Raw genomic sequence first — 21,590 nt, 5'->3', positions numbered from 1 at the left:
GACTTTGCAATCAAAAAAAAAAACAAAAAAAAAAAAAAAAAAAAAAAAAAAAAAAAACCAAAAAACATAAAGTATTATTACCAAGGGTAGGTATTTATTTATGTAAATATAAATCTCGAAAATCTAAAATATTAATTTTTTATTTTATATTTATTATAAAATTTATAAATAGTTTTTTTTATTTTAATATTATTTTTTTTAAATAATCATAAAGTTCCAAGTTATAATATGATTATATTAATATTAAAATAATAAATATGGGGGTAACAAACAACAATGAAATATTTAATGGTTATGACAGTGTTGGTTTCAATGAATCAATATTGTTTTTAGAGAACTTTATAGAAGAATACCAAGAGTCTAAATCAAATTATCATTTTCAGGGTAAATTAAAAGCAAACTTTGAATTAGGAATAGAAGACCGAGTTAGAGGTAATGAAATAGTATTCAAATTTCCATTTTGTCAAGAACAGTTAAAAAGTGTGGTTGAATTATATGGAGATGCAAGTAAAGTATGCTTAATATCGGCAGAGATGGTCAAATTGGGTAGTAGATTAAATAACACTAGCAATGATCCAAGGTGGTTGAAAATTATAGAGAATATTAAAGAAAAGTGTAAAAATGGACTGGGTTTTCAAGATGAAGAAAAGTTTCAATTAAATCTAAGTAGGCTTTTAATATGTAGCAGCGAAAGTGGCAAAGTCGAAATACCACAACAAATAAATCAAAATTTAGTTGGTACAATCTGTTTAGTATTGCCCAGTGAACACAAAGGAGGTGAATTAGAAATCAAATATGGTGACTACAGGCCCTTATTATTAAATTTAGAGACATTACCAGATGAAATAAACTATTCAGCATTCCTCCAATACTGTAACTTTGAATTTAAACCTATTACAAGTGGTTATAGAGTATGTCTAATATTCAATTTATTCAAGACAGGTAAAAGAACTTTACAACCATTTTATGAATCCGAACAAAGAGCACATTCATCAAAGTTAGATATTCATCAAATGAATAATGAGATAAAGCAAATAGATTTACTTGCAGACTCTAATGAAATAACACCAGTTCAACATTTAGAGTTTGATAGTGCACAAATATTAAATAATAATTATTTAAATGGTTATGATGGTTTATCTGCTCCAATACTACAAAGAAAAACAGAACCAACAAACGTTTCTTTAGAGGAGGGTTATCAATTTTTTGAACAATCATCCATGGGAAACGAAGCGTTGTTTAAAGTGGAAAATTCACTCTCTGACAACAATTCTGTCCAAAATAAGGCACAAAAAGAAAAATATCTGGTTTTAGAAAAAGTATCAACTCCAATTATTCTAACAGATACTCCTGAAGAGAAAAAGATCAAACAAGAGTTTGAATCTTTAGTTAAATATAAACCAAATAGTACACCCAATATACAAGCGATTCACGATTTTATAAAATCACACTCAACATTTTTAACACCAAGAATTATAGAGGGTAAACTTCATTCCAATTTAATTGAAATAAAACCGGTTTTCCCAATTTTATTTGATCATTATCAAGAATTTGTTATGTATAGTTTTCAGCCAGCTATCAGTAATCTTTTATCAGACCCAAGGCTATCAAGAAGCGATCTTCAAGAGATTGGTGAGCTTGTAAAATATTATGGAGAGTATCTAAATAAAGAAATTAAAGATAAATATGAACATAGGATATTGAGTGATATTGCAAAGAATAGAAACATAATACCATCAAGAATCACTGCAGAGTCATCGTGCATTGAATTAATTAAGCTTTGGTATCAAATAACACAAACACAGGGTGACACTAGAAATGTACAGAAAATATTATTCAATGCCATTTTAGACAAAAAAGTTAAATCTGAAATAGTATTTGAATTTATGTTGGAAATATTAAGCAATATAATTAGCGATACGGGTAATCGAGGTGACCAACAAGAGCAACAACACCGAAAACGTTTACAGCAAATAGATGAAGAATTGGTTAATATTAACAGTTTATCAGAATTATATGACTTGACTATAATTAGATACATTAGACCGAAACTAGTATTAATTAAAGGTTATTCTTTAGATCCTATCCACTGCGAACGTAATTGTGAAACTTGTAAAAACTTAAATAGTTTTCTAGCAGATAAATCTCGAGTAGAATATAACTGCTATACACCAGATAACACTAAAAAAAAGTTTATAGAAGGTCGTCTAGGATCTTATTACTTTGATTACTTGTCATTTTCAAGCACCTCAAGAAGAAGCAAACTACCAGCTTGTATTTTTATTAAAAAGAACCAACCAGAAACATTCACATTAGATGAACTTTTAAATATTGAATATAAAATTCATCAAGTTTTTAAAATTTCAAACCTATCACAAAAATTAACTTTAAAATTTAATCGTCATTTTGAAACGTTTCAATATTTAAATGAAGCAATTCAAAAACTAAAGAAAAATCAAATACAACAAGATTTAGAGAAAAATGTTCAACAGCCACAATCACAACAACTACAAATACAAATAGAACATCAAGCTCAGCTACAACCACAACAACCACAGCAACAGCAACAACCACAACAACCACAGCAATTACAGCAATCACAACCACAAATAAAACATCAAGCACAACTACATATACCACATTCATTCTCAGATCAAGCTAATAATTTAACCATTGAACAACAAAAACGAATTCTAACCTCTCAATTACAGGCATTAATAAACTCTCAAAATGGAATAGAGGCATCTATGCAAAATTATAATCAACGGGATCAAATAACATATAACTCTCTCTTTAATAAACAACAAGAACTAAATCAACAAAGATTTCAAATTTTACAAAAACTAGCGCAAATCGAACAACAGCAACAATACCAACTTCAATCACAAGAAATTGATTTAAACAACCTAACACCAACCCAACAGACCAAAATTCAAAACCATTTTAATTTATTAATGTTGGCGTATGCAAGTGAAAAAATTAATAGATTTACATTAATGGATCAGTTAAAATTATTTTTGGGATCAAATGCAGCTATAGAGTATGATAAAAGTATTGATAGCTATGCATTATCAAAAATAATATTCGAACCTATTCCAAACAATTTCAATATAGAGTTATTATTAAACAATACTTTTAATATAAAGATGGAAATATTAAAAGAAAAAAATAGTAATAACTACAATAATAATATTAGTATGTAAAATAAAATAAAAATGTAAATTAAATGGATAATTTTGGTTTTTTTGTTTTATATTTATTTATTTATTTTTTTAAATACCAATATTTTTTTTATCTTGATCAAATACAATATCTTTTGGTATACCGGCTTTTGAGATAGTGTCTAAATGTTCTTTTAATTCATCTTTAATATAACCATACTTTTCTATAAATTTTTGAGCAACTTTTTTATTTCCATCACCTTGAATAGTTATAATTCTTTTTACCAATTCAGAAACTGCTTTTTCCATTTTGTCTTTATCAACTCTATATTTTCCTAATTCTGTTTTATTGAAACCACCCATTTCAGTAATAAAGTTATAACTAATCATATTTGCTAATCCATGTGCAGTGGATTCACCAAAACGGATGGAACGAAGAACACCAGCCAAATAAGATGTATAGCAATCCATAATGTCTAATTTTAATTCACCTTTATTTACAAGATACTGAATAAAGAAAATACCAGTAATATCAGCTTTGGCTTCTTCTAATGAACTATAGGTTTCTTCTAATGCTTTCCTTACAGAGATGCTACTATTGGTAACAACAAATTTAACACCAAAACCATGGGCAACTTCATGGAACATAGTATTTTGAAAGAAACCGTCGTCAAATACAACATGTTTAAGTTGTGATTCATCAACTAGAATATTGGCCATTGGTATTAGAATTCTTTCATATTTAGCTTGCATTGCATTCTTTAATTGAAGCTTTCTGGTTCCTTTTACTTTTTGCACATTTGGATCATTTGGTAAGTTGATAGCAATGTTTTTTGAACCCCAATTGTAATCACCTCTACAATAAACCAAATAATACACATACATATCGCCCTTTGAGGTTTGATCTTGTTTGTATAAGCTGCTTACTGGTAAATTCTCTTGAAGCTGGGGTAGCATTCCATTGTACTTTTCTATTCTTTTACTCCAGTCTAAATCTTTTATTAATATTTGGGCACTGTGAGCAGCTTTTATTCCTTTGAATCCATCAGCATAACTTTCAATTGGACCAACAATAAAATCAATTGTATTGTTAGTTAGATCCATCCATGCAATATCACTCTCATAGTACTCATCAGTACGAAGTGCCTTGGCTCTTAATTTTAGGTAGTTTTTAAAACTTTGATTTGTTGAATATTTAGATGCACTTTCTAAAAGTGATGCAGCTTTTTTTATTTGATCAGCAAACTCTATAAATTTTATATTAAATATAAAAAATTAATGATATAATAGTTTTTTTAAAATTTTAAATAAATATTACCTTCATGATACCATTTTGTGTATAATTGACCATGCTTATTTCTTTTTAAAAGGGTATACCAACTATCCTTTTCTTTATTTTTCAATTGATCAAACTCTTTTTCTGTAATATCATCTGGATAAAATTTTGCACCCTTGGGTTTTTTACCATAGCCATTAATAAAAGGTTTTTCAGTAAATTTATCCCATGGACCATAGTTAATTTTTGCATACTCTTTTTCATCTTTGCTTTTTATCGATTTTAAAAAATCACTTTTTTCCCCAATGGATTCCAGCCAAAATATATCATCCATTATATCTGATACTTTAAATAAATAGTTGAGCATCTTTTTATCATCTTCATTTAAATGATCTATATTAGCTTCTAATTTAAATTCTGAATATTGATTCAGTAAGTCTTTAACATTTTTACAATAAACCAAACCTATAAAATATATTAATAGTAATAGTATTTTCATTTTTTATAAAAATGAATCAATAAAGTATAAAAAAAAAAATTTAAAATAAATAATGTGAATAAAATAATTTTATTTTTGAAAAATGGGGTAAAAAAAAAAAGTAAAAATAAAATTAAAAAAAATAAAAATTAAATAATTTACCAAAAAGAAATAATAATTATTTTGATTTAAAAAGATATTAAAATTTTTTTTATTTATAGTTTATTTTAAAAATTTAATATAATCCTGTAGTTGTTTTTTTAAATTAAATTCTTTGTCGGCTGTATCCACACCTATTGAATATATTAATTTTATGTTTGGATTGTCTTTATGAAAGTCTAAAACCTCTTGGCAGTCCTCTTTATATTCTTTTGTTGCACCAAATAAAATATACTTTGTTTCATCTCCGAATATGCCCCTTGCCGACTTATAGTGAGTTGTAACAATATTGAAAAAATTTGCATTTGATGGATCAAAAAACATTATAGTTACAAAGAATTTATAATATTTGTGGAATAAATCCATTTTGCCCCTTCCATAATATTCAACTTCTGTAATAAAATATATATTACATGAATCATTATAATCTAGTTCCATATTTCCTTCTGTGTAACATAAAACTGGTTTAGTTATTGGAGAACTTTTGCACAGAATTCGCCCAATTAATTCTGAATTTGTGCCGTAGTGTCCAAATGAGAGTATTTGTAGTTTATTTTCAACATTATCTTTTATATCCAAGTATATTAACTTTTTCGCGGTGACATAAGCCGAAGGATCTAAACCTTGAAAATTGTTTTTGCTAATATTTAACAATTCTAAATTATGGAATTTTTTGAGACCATTTAATAAAATTTCTATATTTTGAATGGAGCCATTTGATAAATTCATATAAGTTATATCTGGGGCATCTAGTTCGAATACTTTGAATATGCAAAAAGAGGCACTTAGTTCTTTTAAACAATTTGCTTTTAATTTTAGGTAATCAAGTTTATTACAATGATCCATTTTTATTTTCTTTAAACAGGGCATTTCGATTGGACTACTTATTATGATACCATTGGCGATTGAAGTTAATTGATACGAGTATGATAAATCCAATACTACAACACTATTAAAGTTGAATTTTAGTGTGGATGATGTTAATGTTTTGGTCCCTCTAATATAAATATTTATTAGTTCTTTTTTTGCTATCAATTTGAATAAATTTTTTTCTTGGTCCTGTGTTAGTTTCTCTAGATTGGATTGCTTTAATACTTTCTCTAATAAAACATCAGTGATGCTATTATTGTTTAGGGACTCTAATTTAATGGAGTTATCTATTCGTTCAGTGTTCGAGTTTTCTACATCACTTAAATCTTTAATAATTTGCTCTATACTATGGTGTTCTCTTTTTATTTCATTTAATTCTTCTATCGCTTGTTTTGGTCCATAACTACCTGAATTAATCTGATTCTGAATCATTGATACATTTGGTATATCTCTTGATTCCAATGCAAGATCTGATAGATAGGCAGATGATGTTAATAAACTTGCATCTTTTGTATTCTTAAAATGTTGATATCTATATAAAAAAGACATTGTTTTCGATTGGGCAATAATTGATTTATATCTTTTTCCAACTAGCGGTTCTAATGACTCTAATAATGCCATATGAGTAATATCTTTTTTAATTAAATTTTGCAACCTAACCATTTTTGAATATAAATGTTTGATTTGACCTGGTACAAATAATACACCAATAGTTGAATCATTAATTGACTGTGACCCTAAGATACCTTTGTTTTTAAGCTTTTTAAAGAATCCAATCCATGTATAATGCATCGAACTTAGTGAGTCCAACCAATTTTTTAATTCAGTGGCAAAGTCTCTATCTCTTAAGCACAATACAACATCTTTATGAATGTTGTCATTCATTTGATCTAAAAGGAATAGACAGGTATCTACTTGTAGAGATAGTTTCTTTTTATCAAAAAATGATCCATTAATCTCTTTTGTGACTGGTGGCATAAATGATTGATCGCTATCAATAGGGACAATGAAATATTCACATGAATTCTCCTCGCTTTGTCTATGACCACATTGTTTTTCCTCAATAATATAGTTTCCTAAGTTACCATCTCCATTATTAATCAACATTTCCATTATCAATTGTTTTGATATATTTGATTTGTTTAATAAATTTAATCTCGACATGCCATTATTTTTCTCCACAAATTCATGTAATGATCCCCCCTTAGCTGCTTGAACCAATAAAACGATGAATCCATTAATGACTGCTAATTCTGAATATGTTGAGTAATTTCCGAACAACTGTTGACCAAGTAATGAAACTGCTAGCTCTGTACCAGGAAATTGAGGTTCAAATTTTAAATAAATTTTAAAGCCACGGTCTTCAATAAAAGGCACAGTTCTTTTACCATACTTATTCATTCTTATCGGATTGTTATTTAAATCAAATATTGTTCCCCAGTGCTTTTCTCTTATAATTCTTGTACCCCTTGTTGATGTTTCAAATACATGGCCTTCACTAATGACTGAGTCTATATTGGCACCGATGGGAGCCAATGGAAAAAGATGATTAAGTGCCAACAACCACTCCACTTTTGGGTTTATATTTGTGATAGATTTCATAGTCTTGAAAAGGTATTTTTGTTCGTTTTCTGTTAATGAAAAATAAAATTCAGATATTGTATTTTCATTTAAAGTTTTACCAGCACCCAGCTTTACCAATTCTATGAATAGTTCTATGTATTCAGATTTATTATCAGAACAAAGAGCCAAATCTAAAGGTGATAAACTATATTCCGTAACATTTATATCTAAACCCAGTGATACAAACATTCGAATATATTTAATTTTTGAAGAAGCAGTTTGTATTCTTGAAATAATTTGATGAATCAATGACTTTGGTTTACCATGTTCATCTTTATTGAGTTGGCTATCATTAATACTAAAACAACCTAAAAAATCATGAATAACATCTTCTTTAGCATTATTTCTCATTAACATTATTAATAATTCTTGACAGTATACATTCCATAAGTTTTTAAATTGAAATATAATTTTTGATTCTTTTATTAATTTAATAATCAATTTGATAATTTGAAAAAAAACCTCTTCTTTTAGTGAAATTAAATCTGTTACTTTTAAATTATTGACAATGTTAACTATTGATTCTCTTATGGTTATTGTGGATGTTGTTGAAAGGAATTTATTTTGAAGAATTTCTGTTTGAAATGAAGAGTTTTCTGAAAAGTAAGCTTTGAGATTCTCATCTTTATTGTTGTTTTTTATAGATGCAATTCTATCTAATGGATTATTATAAATCTTTGATACCGCATCATAATAAACTGATGCAAATCTGTGAATTTGTTTAAAAAGTTCTTGATGTGTGGTCTCTGGCTTCTCGATCAGTATCTTTTGAATTTTTATAAATCTTTCTTTCAATGAGTCAATGAATCCAACTGGAAACTTTAAAGGTAAATTTAAGCTCTCTTTAATTAAATTACATGTATTTGCTTTTGGTGTATGTGGGTAGATTGTTGACAGCGATTTCTCTACTAGTTGGTTATAAACATTTTCTTTTTCAAGTAATTGCGAAAGCCATTCCAGTATTAAAAGTGTAGGGTGTTGATTTATAAACTGGGATCTTGAAAGCTCGTTAACTTGTTTGTTCATCAATGGGTCTATGAAATAAAGAATATTTTTAACATTTACAAATGTAGTTCCATTAACTATTGTAATTTCATCAGACTCTAAACAACAATCATTGTCGATTCCCAATAATATTCATTTTATTGTCAATAATTAAATTTTCCGGTTTATAATCAGTTGGTAATAGTAACAAACTTGCCAATACATGACTACTGAAACTATACTCATTAATTGTACCCAGTAATGATTCTGATGCTTGATTTGCCTCAATACCCTTTAGAAATTTTTCGAAAGTTTGTCCCTCTTTAAACAAACTACCTTGAATTGGTAATGTTCTTTCTAATAACATGGCCGCATCCACTCTAACTTTCAACTCTGGATCAAAGAGAAAGACATCTCTTGAAGATTTGAAACCATTTTCCTTTTTAATTTTAGCCATTAACTTTCTTTCTGGAGACTCTGATAAAATTGATGGTAAAATAGGTAATTTACTTAATATTAATAATTGAGTTGGTGATATCAATTGTTGGTCCAAACCATAGAGTAAACTGTAAAATCTAAAGACAGCGTCTTCTTTTGCCGGCGATAGTAGTCTAGAACCACTATCTACTTTAAAATAAACACCTCCTAGTTGGCTACTGATACTAAGACCTCTTAAATTCTTTCTAACATAGTCGTACTCTTGCTTATCATAGCATGCTATTTGATATGCCGTGTCCAAAGCAACCTCTCTATACTCCAGGTCCTCACTTAGCAAATAGACATTGCTATCGTATAAGTTCATTCTCTTTTCGCTGTTTCTTAATTTTATAGCCTCGTCTACATAGAATCTAATTGACTCTTGATAACCTTTAATTAAATCTTCAATACGCTTCTTTAGATAAATATGTTTTTCATCGTATTTGTCTTTATACAATTCCAATAATTTGATTCTAGTTTGGATTGGCAGCAATAAATTATGATTTGGTGAGGGACTGTCAAAAAAAGTGACTCTATCATTTATATCTGTTGATAATAATCTATTTGGTTCGATGACTTTCTCGTCAATAAATTTTTTCAAATCATCATTATTTTTTTTTTGTTGAATATATTTTAATAAATCTAATTTAATGGTAAGATAAAATGAATATTTAGAATAAGATTGAATGTAATTAGATAATTTGTTTGGATCTGATTCTCCATCTCTAAATTAAAAAATTAAAATATAAAAAAAAAAAAAATTTAAATAAAAATAAAAAAGAAATCAGTACAATAACTATTAAAATTCTTAATTAATACTATTATTATTTCCAATGATTACTGCACTTACAAATTCATTTTATTTACTTTTTATTTAATATGATACAGTTATTAATGTGATATAAAAAAAAAATAATAAAAAAAATAGTCAAACCAAAAAAAAATTTTAAAATAAAAAAATTAAAATAAAATTATTAAAAAAAAATATCTTAATCCTAGAAAGTAACGAAAAAAAAGGGAGATAATTGATACCAAATATAAAAGACAAAAAAATATTTTTCATCAAAACTTAAAATAAAAAAAAACTTAACCTTTTTTTAACCCATATAAATATTTTCTTAATGCCAATTTATGAAATTGGTCAAAATTATAATAAATAAATATTAAATCCTAAATTTATTCCTTCTTTTAATATATATTTATTTGAAATAATAATTATATATAATTTTAAAAAAAAATAAAATAAAAATAAAAATAAAAGTAAAAATAAATAATTACCAAAAAAGAAATAATAATTATTTTTATTAATAAGATATTAAAATTTTTTTTATTTATAGTTTATTTTAAAAATATAATCTTGTAATTCTTTTTTTAAATTAAATTCTTTGTCGGCTGTATCCACACCTATTGAATATATTAATTTTATGTTTGGATTGTCTTTATGAAAATCTAAAACCTCTTGGCAGTCTTCTTTATGTTCTATTGTTGCACCAAATAAAATATACTTTGTTTCATCTCCGAATATGTCCCTTGCCGACTTATAGTGATTTGTAACAATATTGAAAAAATTTGCATTTGATGGATCAAAAAACATTATAGTTGCCAAGAATTTATAATATTTGTGGAAGGAAATCATTTTTTCCCTTCCATAACCATAAAGCTCTGTAATAAAATATATATTACATGAATTTTTATAACCTAGTTCCATATGTGCTAGTGTAAAGCCTATAACTGGACTATTAGTTATTGGAGAACTTTTGCACAGAATTCGCCCAATTAATTCTGCATTTGTGCCATAGTAACCAAATGATAGTATCTGTGGTATATTTTCTACATCATCTTCTTTTATATCCAAGTATAGTATTTTTTTTGCAGTGACATACGCTGAAGGATCTAAACCTTGAAAATTGTTTTCCCTAATATTTAACAATTCTAAATTTTCAAATTTTTTGAGACCATTAATTAAAATTTCTATATTTTGAATGGAGCCATTTGATAAATTCATATAAGTTATATCTGGGGCATCTAGTTCGAATATTTTGAATATGCAATAAGAGGCACTTAGTTCTTCTAAACAAGTTGCTTTTAATTTTAGGTAGTAAAGTTTATTACAATGATCCATTTTTATTTTCTTTAAACAGGGCATTTCGATTGGACTACTTATTATGATACCATTGGCGATTGAAGTTAATTGATACGAGTATGATAAATCCAATACTACAACACTATTAAAGTTGAATGTTAGTAGTATGGATGATATTAATGTTTTGGTCCTTCTAATATAAATATTTATTGGTTCTTTTTTTGCTATCAATTTGAATAAATGCTTTTGCTGACTTGGTGTTAGTTTCTCTAGATTGGATTGCTTTAATACTTTCTCTAATAAAACATCGGTGATGCTATTGTCTAGGGACTCTAATTTAATGGAATTATCTATTCGTTCAGTGTTTGGATTTTCTACATCACTTAAATCTTTAATAATTTGCTCTATACTATGGTGTTCTCTTTTTATTTCATTTAATTCTTCTATCGCTTGTTTTGGTCCATATCTACCTGAATTAATTTGATTCTTAAACGTTGATACATTTGGTATATCTCTTGACTCCAATACAAGATCTGATAAATAGGAAGATGATGTTAATAAACTTTCATCTTTTGTATTCTTAAAATGTTTGCATCTATATAAAAAAGATATTGTTTTCAATTGGGTAATTGGTTTATATCTTTTTCCAACTAGCGGTTCTAATGACTCTAATAATGCCATATGAGTAATATCTTTTTTAATTAAATTTTGCAACCTAACCATTTTTGAAAATAAATGTTTGATTTGACCTGGTACAAACAATACACCAATAATTGACTGTGATCCTAAGATACCTTCGATTTTAAGCTTTTTAAAGAATCCAATCCATGTATAATGCATCGAACTTAGTGAGTCCAACCAATTTTTTAATTCAGTGGCAAAGTCTCTATCTCTTAAGCACAACACAACATCTTTATGAACGTTGTCATTCATTTGATCTAAAAGGAATAGACAGGTATCTACTTGTAGAGATAGTTTCTTTTTATCAAAAAATGATCCATTAATCTCTTTTGTGACTGGTGGCATAAATGATTGATCGCTATCAATAGGGACAATGAAATATTCATATGAATTCTCTTCGCTTTGTCTATGGCCACATTGTTTTTCCTCAATAATATAGTTTCCTAAGTTACCATCTCCATTATTAATCAACATTTCCATTATCAATTGTTTTGATATATTTGATTTGTTTAATAAATTTAATCTCGACATGCCATTATTTTTCTCTACAAATTCATATAATGGCTCCCCTTTAGCTGCCTGAACCAATAAAACGACGAATCCATTAATGACTGCTAATTCTGAATATGTTGAGTAATTTCCGAACAACTGTTGACCAAGTAATGAAACTGCTAGCTCTGTACCAGGAAATTGAGGTTCAAATTTTAAATAAATTTTAAAGCCACGGTCTTCAATAAAAGGCACAGTTCTTTTACCATACTTATTAATTCTTATCGGATTGTTATTTAAATCAAATATTGTTCCCCAGTGCTTTTCTCTTATAATTCTTGTACCCCTTGTTGATGTTGCAAATACATGGCCTTCACTAATGACTGAGTCTATATTGGCACCGATGGGAGCCAATGGAAAAAGATGATTAAGTGCCAACAACCACCCCACTTTTGGATTTATATTTGTGATAGATTTCATAGTCTTGAAAAGGTCTTTTTGTTCGTTTTCTGTTAATGAAAAATAAAATTTAGATATTTTATTTTCATTTAAAGTTTTACCAGCACCCAGCTTTACCAATTCTATGAATAGTTCTATGTATTCAGATTTATTATCAGAACAAAGAACCAAATCTAAAGGTGATAAACTATTTTCAGTAACATCTATATTAAGTCCCATTGATACAAACATTCGAATATATTTAATTTTTGAAGAAGCAGTTTGTATTCTTGAAATAATTTGATGAATCAATGACTTTGGTTTACCATGTTCATCTTTATTGAGTTGGCTAGCATTAATACCAAAACAAACTAAAAAATCTTGAATAACTTCTTCTTTAGCATTATTTCTCATTAACATTATTAATAATTCTTGACAGCATACATTCCATAAGTTTTTAAATTGAAATATAATTTTTGATTCTTTTATTAATTTAATAACCAATTTGATAATTTGAAAAAAAACCTCTTCTTTTAGTGAAATTAAATCTGCTACCTTTAAATTATTGACAATGTTAACTATTGATTCTTTTATGGTTATTGTGGGTGTTGTTGGAAGGAATTTATTTTGAAGCATTTCTGTTTGAAATGATTGATATTTTGAAGAGTTTTCTGAAAAGTATGCTTTGAGATTCTCATCTTTATTGTTGTTTTTTATAGATGCAATTCTATCTAATGGATTATTATAAATCTTTGATACTGCATCATAATAAACTGATGCAAATCTGTGAATTTGTTTAAAAAGTTCTTGATGTGTGGTCTCTGGCTTCTCGATCAGTATCTTTTGAATTTTTATAAATCTTTCTTTCAATGAGTCAATGAATCCAACTGGAAACTTTAAAGGTAAATTTAAGCTCTCTTTAATTAAATTACATGTATTTGCTTTTGGTGTATGTGGGTAGATTGTTGATAGCGATTTCTCTACTAGTTGGTTATAAACATTTTCTTTTTCAAGTAATTGCGAAAGCCATTCCAGTATTAAAAGTGTAGGGTGTTGATTTATAAACTGGGATCTTGAAAGCTCGTTAACTTGTTTGTTCATCAATGGGTCTATGAAATAAAGAATATTTTTAACATTTACAAATGTAGTTCCATTAACTATTGTAATTTCATCAGACTCTAAACAACAATCATTGTCGATTCCAATAATATTCATTTTATTGTCAATAATTAAATTTTCCGGTTTATAATCAGTTGGTAATAGTAACAAACTTGCCAATACATGACTACTGAAACTATACTCATTAATTGTACCCAGTAATGATTCTGATGCTTGATTTGCCTCAATACCCTCTAGAAATTTTTCGAAAGTTTGTCCCTCTTTAAACAAACTACCTTGAATTGGTAATGTTCTTTCAAACAACATGGCCGCATCTACTTTAACTTTCAACTCTGGGTCCAAGATAAAGACATCTCTTGAAGATTTGAAACCATTTTCCTTTTTAATTTTAGCCATTAACTTTCTTTCTGGAGACTCTGATAAAATTGATGGTAAAATAGGTATTTTACTTAATATTAATAATTGAGTTGGTGATATCAATTGTTGGTCCAAACCATAGAGTAAACTGTAAAATCTAAAGACAGCGTCTTCTTTTGCCGGCGATAGTAGTCTGGAATCATTATCTACTTTAAAATAAACACCTCCTAGTTGGCTACTGATACTAAGACCTCTTAAATTCTTTCTAACATAGTCGTACTCTTGCTTATCATAGCATGCTATTTGATATGCAGTGTCCAAAGCAACCTCTCTATACTCCAGGTCCTCACTTAGCAAATAGACATTGCTATCGTATAAGTTCATTCTCTTTTCGCTGTTTCTTAATTTTATAGCCTCGTCTACATAGAATCTAATTGACTCTTGATAACCTTTAATTAAATCTTCAAAACGCTTCTTTAGATAAGTATCTTCCTCTTTATATTTTTCATCGTATTTGTCTTTATACGATTCCAATAATTTGATTCTTGTTTGGATTGGCAGCAATAAATTATGATTTGGTGAGGGACTGTCAAAAAAAGTGACTCTATTATTTATATCTGTTGATAATAATCTATTTGGTTCGATGACTTTCTCGTCAATAAATTTTTTCAAATCATCATTATTTTTTTTTTGTTGAATATATTTTAATAAATCTAATTTAATGGTAAGATAAAATGAATATTTAGAATAAGATTGAATGTAATTAGATAATTTGTTTGGATCTGATTCTCCATCTCTAAATTAAAAAATTAAAAAAATAAAAAATAAAAAAATTTAATAAAAAAATTTTATTTAAATTATTTAAATAAAAATTAGTGTATAATTACTATTAAAATTCTTAATTAATACTATTATTATTACAAATAATTACTATACTTACAAATTCATTTTATTTATTTTATTTAATATGATACAGTTATTATTGTGATAAAAAAATAATTAAAAAAAAAATGATGAAATCAAAAAAAAATTTTATTTAAAATAAAAAAATTAAAATAAAATTGTTAAAAAAAATCTTAATCCTAAAAAGCAACGAAAAAAAAGGGGAGAAAATTAAAACCAAATTTAACAGACAAAAAATATTTCATCAAAAACTTAAAATAAAAACTTAAAACCTTTTATTAAACCAAATAAAATATTTTCTCGGTGCCAATTGATGAAATTGGTCAAAATTATAATAAATAAATACTAAATCCTCAATTTATTCCTTCTTTTTATTTTTTTTATTTATTTGATAAATAATTTTATATAATTTTAAAAAAATAAAAATAAATATAAAAAAAAAAAAAATAATTACCAAAAAAGAAATAATAATTATTTTGATTTAAAAAGATATTAAAATTTTTTATTTATTGTTTATTTTAAAAATATAATCCTGCAATTTTTTTTTTAAATTAAATTCTTTGTCGACTGTATCCACACCTATTGAATATATTAATTTTATGTTTGGATTGTCTTTATGAAAGTCTAAAACCTCTTGGCAGTCTTCTTTATATTCTATTGTTGCACCAAATAAAATATACTTTGTTTCATCACCGAATATGCCCCTTGCCGACTTATAGTGATTTGTAACAACATTGAAAAAACTTGCATTTGATGGATCAAAAAACATTATAGTTGCCAAGAATTTATAATATTTGTGGAAGAAAATCATTTTTTCCCTTCCATAACCATAAAGCTCTGTAATAAAATATATATTACATGAATTATTATAACCTAGCTCCATATTTGATAGAGTGATTCCTACAAATGGCCTATTAGTTATTGGAGAACTTTTGCACAGAATTCGCCCAATTAATTCTGCATTTGTGCCGTAGTAGCCAAATGATAGTATCTGTGGTATATATTCTACATCATCTTTTATATCCAAGTATAATATTTTTTTTGCAGTGACATACGCTGAAGGATCTAAACCTTGAAAATTGTTTTCCCTAATATTTAACAATTCTAAATTTTCGAATTTTTTGAGACCATTTAATAAAATTTCTGTATTTTGAATGGAGCCATTTGATAAATTGATGTAAGTTATATCTGGGGCATCCAGTTCGAATACTTTGAATATGCAATAAGAGGCACTTAGTTCTTCTAAACAATTTGCTTTTAATTTTAGGTAACAAAGTTTATTACAATGATCCATTTTAATTTTCTTTAAACAGGGCATTTCGATTGGACTACTTATTATGATACCATTGGTGATTGAAGTTAATTGATACGAGTGTGATAAATCCAATACTACAACACTATTAAAGTTGAATGTTAGTAGTATGGATGATATTAATGTTTTGGTCCTTCTAATATAAATATTTATTGGTTCTTTTTTTGCTATCAATTTGAATAAATATTTTTGCTGACTCGGTGTTAGTTTCTCTAGATTAGATTGCTTTAATACTTTTTCTAATAAAACATCGGTGATGCTATTGTCTAGGGACTCTAATTTAATGGAGTTATCTATTCGTTCAGTGTTTGGATTTTCTACATCACTTAAATCTTTAATAATTTGCTCTATAATATGGTGTTCTCTTTTTATTTCTTTTAATTCTTCTATCGCTTGTTTTGGTCCATATATACCTGAATTAATTTGATTCTGAATCATTGATACATTTGGTATATCTCTTGATTCCAATACAATATCTGATAGATAGACTGATGATGTTAATAAACTTTCATCTTTTGTATTCTTAAAATGTTTGCATCTATATAAAAAAGATATTGTTTTCAATTGGGCAGTAATCGATTTATATCTTTTTCCAACTAGCGGTTCTAATGACTCTAATAATGCCATATGAGTAATATCTTTTTTAATTAAATTTTGCAACCTAACCATTTTTGAATATAAATGTTTGATTTGACCTGGTACAAATAATACACCAATAGTTGAATCATTAATTGACTGTGACCCTAAGATACTTTCGTTTTTAAGCTTTTTAAAGAATCCAATCCATGTATAATGCATCGAACTTAGTGAGTCCAACCAATTTTTTAATTCAGTGGCAAAGTCTCTATCTTTTAAGAACAATACAACATCTTTATGAACGTTGTCATTCATTTGATCTAAAAGGAATAGACAGGTATCTACTTGTAGAGATAGTTTCTTTTTATCAAAAAATGATCCATTAATCTCTTTTGTGACTGGTGGCATAAATGATTGATCGCTATCAATAGGGACAATGAAATATTCATATGAATTCTCTTCGCTTTGTCTATGACCACATTGTTTTTCCTCAATAATATAGTTTCCTAAGTTACCATCTCCATTATTAATCAACATTTCCATTATCAATTGTTTTGATATATTTGATTTGTTTAATAAATTTAATCTCGACATGCCATTATTTTTCTCTACAAATTCATATAATGGTTCCCCTTTAGCTGCCTGAACCAATAAAACGACGAATCCATTAATGACTGCTAATTCTGAATATGTTGAGTAATTTCCGAACAACTGTTGACCAAGTAATGAAACTGCTAGCTCTGTACCAGGAAATTGAGGTTCAAATTTTAAAAAAATTTTAAAACCACGGTCTTCAATAAAAGACACAGTTCTTTTACCATACTTATTAATTCTTATCGGATTGTTATTTAAATCAAATATTGCTCCCCAGTGCTTTTCTCTTATAATTCTTGTACCCCTTGTTGATGTTGCAAATACATGGCCTTCACTAATGACTGAGTCTATTTTAGCACCGATGGGAGCCAATGGAAAAAGATGATTAAGTGCCAACAACCACTCCACTTTTGGATTTATATTTGTGATAGATTTCACAGTCTCGAAAAGGTCTTTTTGTTCATTTTCTGTTAATGAAAAACAAAATTCAGATATTTTATTTTCATTTAAAGTTTTACCAGCACCCAGCTTTACCAATTCTATGAATAGTTCTATGTATTCAGATTTATTATCAGAACAAAGAACCAAATCTAAAGGTGATAAACTATATTCCGTAACATCTATATTAAGACCCATTGATACAAACATTCGAATATATTTGATTTTTGAAGAAGCAGTTTGTATTTTTGAAATAATTTGATGAATCAATGACTTTGGGTTACTATGTTCATCTTTATTGAGTTGGCTAGCATTAATACCAAAACAAACTAAAAAATCTTGAATAACTTCTTCTTTAGCATTATTTCTCATTAACATTATTAATAATTCTTGACAGTATACACTCCATAAGTTGTTAAATTGAAATATAATTTTTGATTCTTTTATTAATTTAATAATCAATTTGATAATTTGAAAAAGAACCTCTTCTTTTAGTGAAATTAAATCTGTTACTTTTAAATTATTGACAATGTTAACTATTGATTCTCTTATGGTTATTGTGGGTGTTGTTGGAAGAAATTTATTTTGAAGCATTTCTGTTTGAAATGATTGATATTTTGAAGAGTTTTCTGAAAAGTAAGCTTTGAGATTCTCATCTTTATTGTTGTTTTTTATAGATGCAATTCTATCTAATGGATTATTATAAATCTTTGATACTGCATCATAATAAACTGATGCAAACCTGTGAATTTGTTTAAAAAGTTCTTGATGTGTGGTCTCTGGCTTCTCGATCAGTATCTTTTGAATTTTTATAAATCTTTCTTCCAATGAGTCAATGAATCCAACTGGAAACTTTAAAGGTAAATTTAAGCTCTCTTTAATTAAATTACATGTATTTGCTTTTGGTGCATGTGGGTAGATTGTTGATAGCGATTTCTCTACTAGTTGGTTATAAACATTTTCTTTTTCAAGTAATTGTGAAAGCCATTCCAGTATTAAAAGTGTAGGATGTTGATTTGTAAACTGGGATCTTGATAGCTCGTTAACTTGTTTGTTCATCAATGGGTCTATGAAATAAAGAATATTTTTAACATTTACAAATGTAGTTCCATTAACTATTGTAATTTCATCAGACTCTAAACAACAATCATTGTCGATTCCAATAATATTCATTTTATTGTCAATAATTAAATTTTCCGGTTTATAATCAGTTGGTAATAGTAACAAACTTGCCAATACATGACTACTGAAACTATACTCATTAATTGTACCCAGTAATGATTCTGATGCTTGATTTGCCTCAATACCCTCTAGAAAATCTTCAAAAGTTTGTCCCTCTTTAAACAAACTACCTTGGATCGGTAGTGTTCTTTCTAATAACATGGCCGCATCCACTCTAACTTTCAACTCTGGATCTAAGATAAAGACATCTCTTGAAGATTTGAAACCATTTTCCTTTTTAATTTTAGCCATTAACTTTCTTTCTGGAGACACTGATAAAATTGATGGTAAAATAGGTATTTTACTTAATATTAATAATTGAGTTGGTGATATCAATTGTTGGTCCAAACCATAGAGTAAACTGTAAAATCTAAAGACAGCGTCTTCTTTTGCCGGCGATAGTAGTCTAGAACCATTATCCACTTTAAAATAAACACCTCCTAGTTGGCTACTGATACTAAGACCTCTTAAATTTTTTCTAACATAGTCATACTCTTGCTTATCATAGCATGCTATTTGATATGCCGTGTCCAAAGCAACCTCTCTATACTCCAGGTCCTCACTTAGTAAATAGACATTGCTATCATATAAGTTCATTCTCTTTTCGCTGCTTCTTAATTTTATGGCTTCATCTACATAGAATCTAATAGACTCTTGATAACCTTTAATTAAATCTTCAAAACACTTCTTTAGATAAGTATCTCCCTCTTCTTGGTTTTCATCGTATTTGTTTTTATACGATTCCAATAATTTGATTCTAGTTTGGATTGGCAGCAATAAATTATGATTTGGTGAGGGACTGTCAAAAAAAGTGACTCTATCATTTATATCTGTTGATAATAATCTATTTGGTTCGATGACTTTCTCGTCAATAAAATTTTTCAAATCATCATTATTTTTTTTTTGTTGAATATATTTTAATAAATCTAATTTAATGGTAAGATAAAATGAATATTTAGAATAAGATTGAATGTAATTAGATAATTTGTTTGGATCTGATTCTCCATCTCTAAATTAAAAAAATAAAAAAATAAAAAAATTTAATAAAAAATAAATAAAAAAAGAAATTAGTATACAATTAAAATTCTTAATTAATACTATTATTATTTCCAATGATTACTACACTTACAAATTCATTTTATTTACTATTTATTTAATATGATACAGTTATCAATATGATAAAAAAATAACAAAAAAAATGATGAAACCAAAAAAAAATTAAAAAAATTTAAATAAAATTGATGAAAATATCTGATATTCCTGAAAAGCAAATTTAAAGGACAAAAATATTGATTCATCAAAAACTTAAATAAAAACAAACCTAAAACCTTTTTATTTAACCCATTTAAATATTTTCTTGGTGCCAATTGATGAAATTGGTCAAAACTATAATAAATAAATATTAAACCTCAATTTATTCCTTCTTTTTATTTTTATTTATTTATTTGATAAATAATTATATAATTTTAAAAAAATAAAAAATTTTTAATATCATATAATGATGCTTCGAAGATAAAATAAAATATTTTTTATATTACACACATAAAAATGGAAAGTAAAAAACAATTAATACGAGTTTGATATGAAATCATTACAACAAGTTATTTTAACTACAAATAAAATTAATAAAATATAATAAATTTAAATATTTATACCTACAATGAATCTTTTAATAATAAAAATGATGTAATCTAAATAAAGATATGTAATGTAGTATCAAAAATAAATTCATCTTTTGTATTGTTTTTATTAATTGAATAATAAAATAAATTTGTAAAAAAGGAAAAGGAAAATGAGCACATACAAAAAGAAAAAAAAAAGTAAAACAAAAAATATATTTAAGTGAATTGATTATTTTCGGTAATATAATAAATAAATAAAATAAATTAATTAATAAAATATATTAAAAAAAATAAAAATAAAAATAAATTAAAATATATGATGAAATTTTTACCACATTAGCAAACACAGATTTCTTATACTACTTATTATAACTAGTAATAGAAAAAAAGGAGAAAAAAGTGCTCAATGTAGAAAAAAAAAAAATAAAATAAAAAAAAAACCACACCCCAATAAAAATTTATTTATACAAAAAATTAAGATATTGATGTTGATTTAAAAAATTATTATTAGATTTAAAAAAAATAGTAAAAATGAATAAGTTTATAATTTTACCAATATTTAATTTGTTGTTTTAAATTTCAAATAACAAAATAAAATAAAATAAAATAAATTTAAAAAAAAAAAAAAAAAAAAAAAAAAAAAAAAGGAAATCATTTGAAAATAAATGGATGTTGTTTTGTTTATGATCATTTTACAATAATAGAAAATAAAAAAAAAGTAAAATGAAA

The 21,590-nt window shown here is 26.5% G+C and overlaps 5 protein-coding genes across 5 annotated transcripts; 1 reads left to right on the top strand and 4 right to left on the bottom strand.

Annotated features, from left to right (window-relative positions):
• Positions 1-257: 257 nt before the first annotated feature.
• On the top strand, positions 258-3,203 carry DICPUDRAFT_73876 (uncharacterized protein; the record flags this gene model as incomplete). The annotated part of the gene is made up of 1 exon (XM_003282878.1): positions 258-3,203. The coding sequence occupies one exon, from the start codon at positions 258-260 to the stop codon at positions 3,201-3,203; it is 2,946 nt and encodes a 981-aa protein (XP_003282926.1).
• A 69-nt stretch (positions 3,204-3,272) lies between these two features.
• DICPUDRAFT_73875 (uncharacterized protein) lies at positions 3,273-4,936 on the bottom strand (the record flags this gene model as incomplete). Its single annotated transcript, XM_003282825.1, has 2 exons — positions 3,273-4,408; positions 4,480-4,936. 2 exons carry the CDS (start codon positions 4,934-4,936, stop codon positions 3,273-3,275), a joined length of 1,593 nt encoding a protein of 530 aa, XP_003282873.1.
• A 201-nt stretch (positions 4,937-5,137) lies between these two features.
• DICPUDRAFT_146497 (uncharacterized protein) lies at positions 5,138-9,886 on the bottom strand (the record flags this gene model as incomplete). Its single annotated transcript, XM_003282824.1, has 3 exons — positions 5,138-8,601; positions 8,765-9,753; positions 9,879-9,886. 3 exons carry the CDS (start codon positions 9,884-9,886, stop codon positions 5,138-5,140), a joined length of 4,461 nt encoding a protein of 1,486 aa, XP_003282872.1.
• A 469-nt stretch (positions 9,887-10,355) lies between these two features.
• On the bottom strand, positions 10,356-15,143 carry DICPUDRAFT_73873 (uncharacterized protein; the record flags this gene model as incomplete). Its single annotated transcript, XM_003282823.1, has 2 exons — positions 10,356-14,991; positions 15,136-15,143. The coding sequence occupies 2 exons, from the start codon at positions 15,141-15,143 to the stop codon at positions 10,356-10,358; spliced, it is 4,644 nt and encodes a 1,547-aa protein (XP_003282871.1).
• A 457-nt stretch (positions 15,144-15,600) lies between these two features.
• Positions 15,601-20,376, bottom strand: DICPUDRAFT_73872 (uncharacterized protein; the record flags this gene model as incomplete). The annotated part of the gene is made up of 2 exons (XM_003282822.1): positions 15,601-20,248; positions 20,369-20,376. The coding sequence occupies 2 exons, from the start codon at positions 20,374-20,376 to the stop codon at positions 15,601-15,603; spliced, it is 4,656 nt and encodes a 1,551-aa protein (XP_003282870.1).
• Between the last annotated feature and the right edge of the window lie 1,214 nt (positions 20,377-21,590).

The sequence above is a fragment of the Dictyostelium purpureum genome, assembly GCF_000190715.1.
Source record: "Dictyostelium purpureum unplaced genomic scaffold DICPUscaffold_1, whole genome shotgun sequence".
NCBI lineage: Eukaryota > Evosea > Eumycetozoa > Dictyosteliales > Dictyosteliaceae > Dictyostelium > Dictyostelium purpureum.
This window is presented reverse-complemented; position numbering and strand designations above follow the sequence as displayed.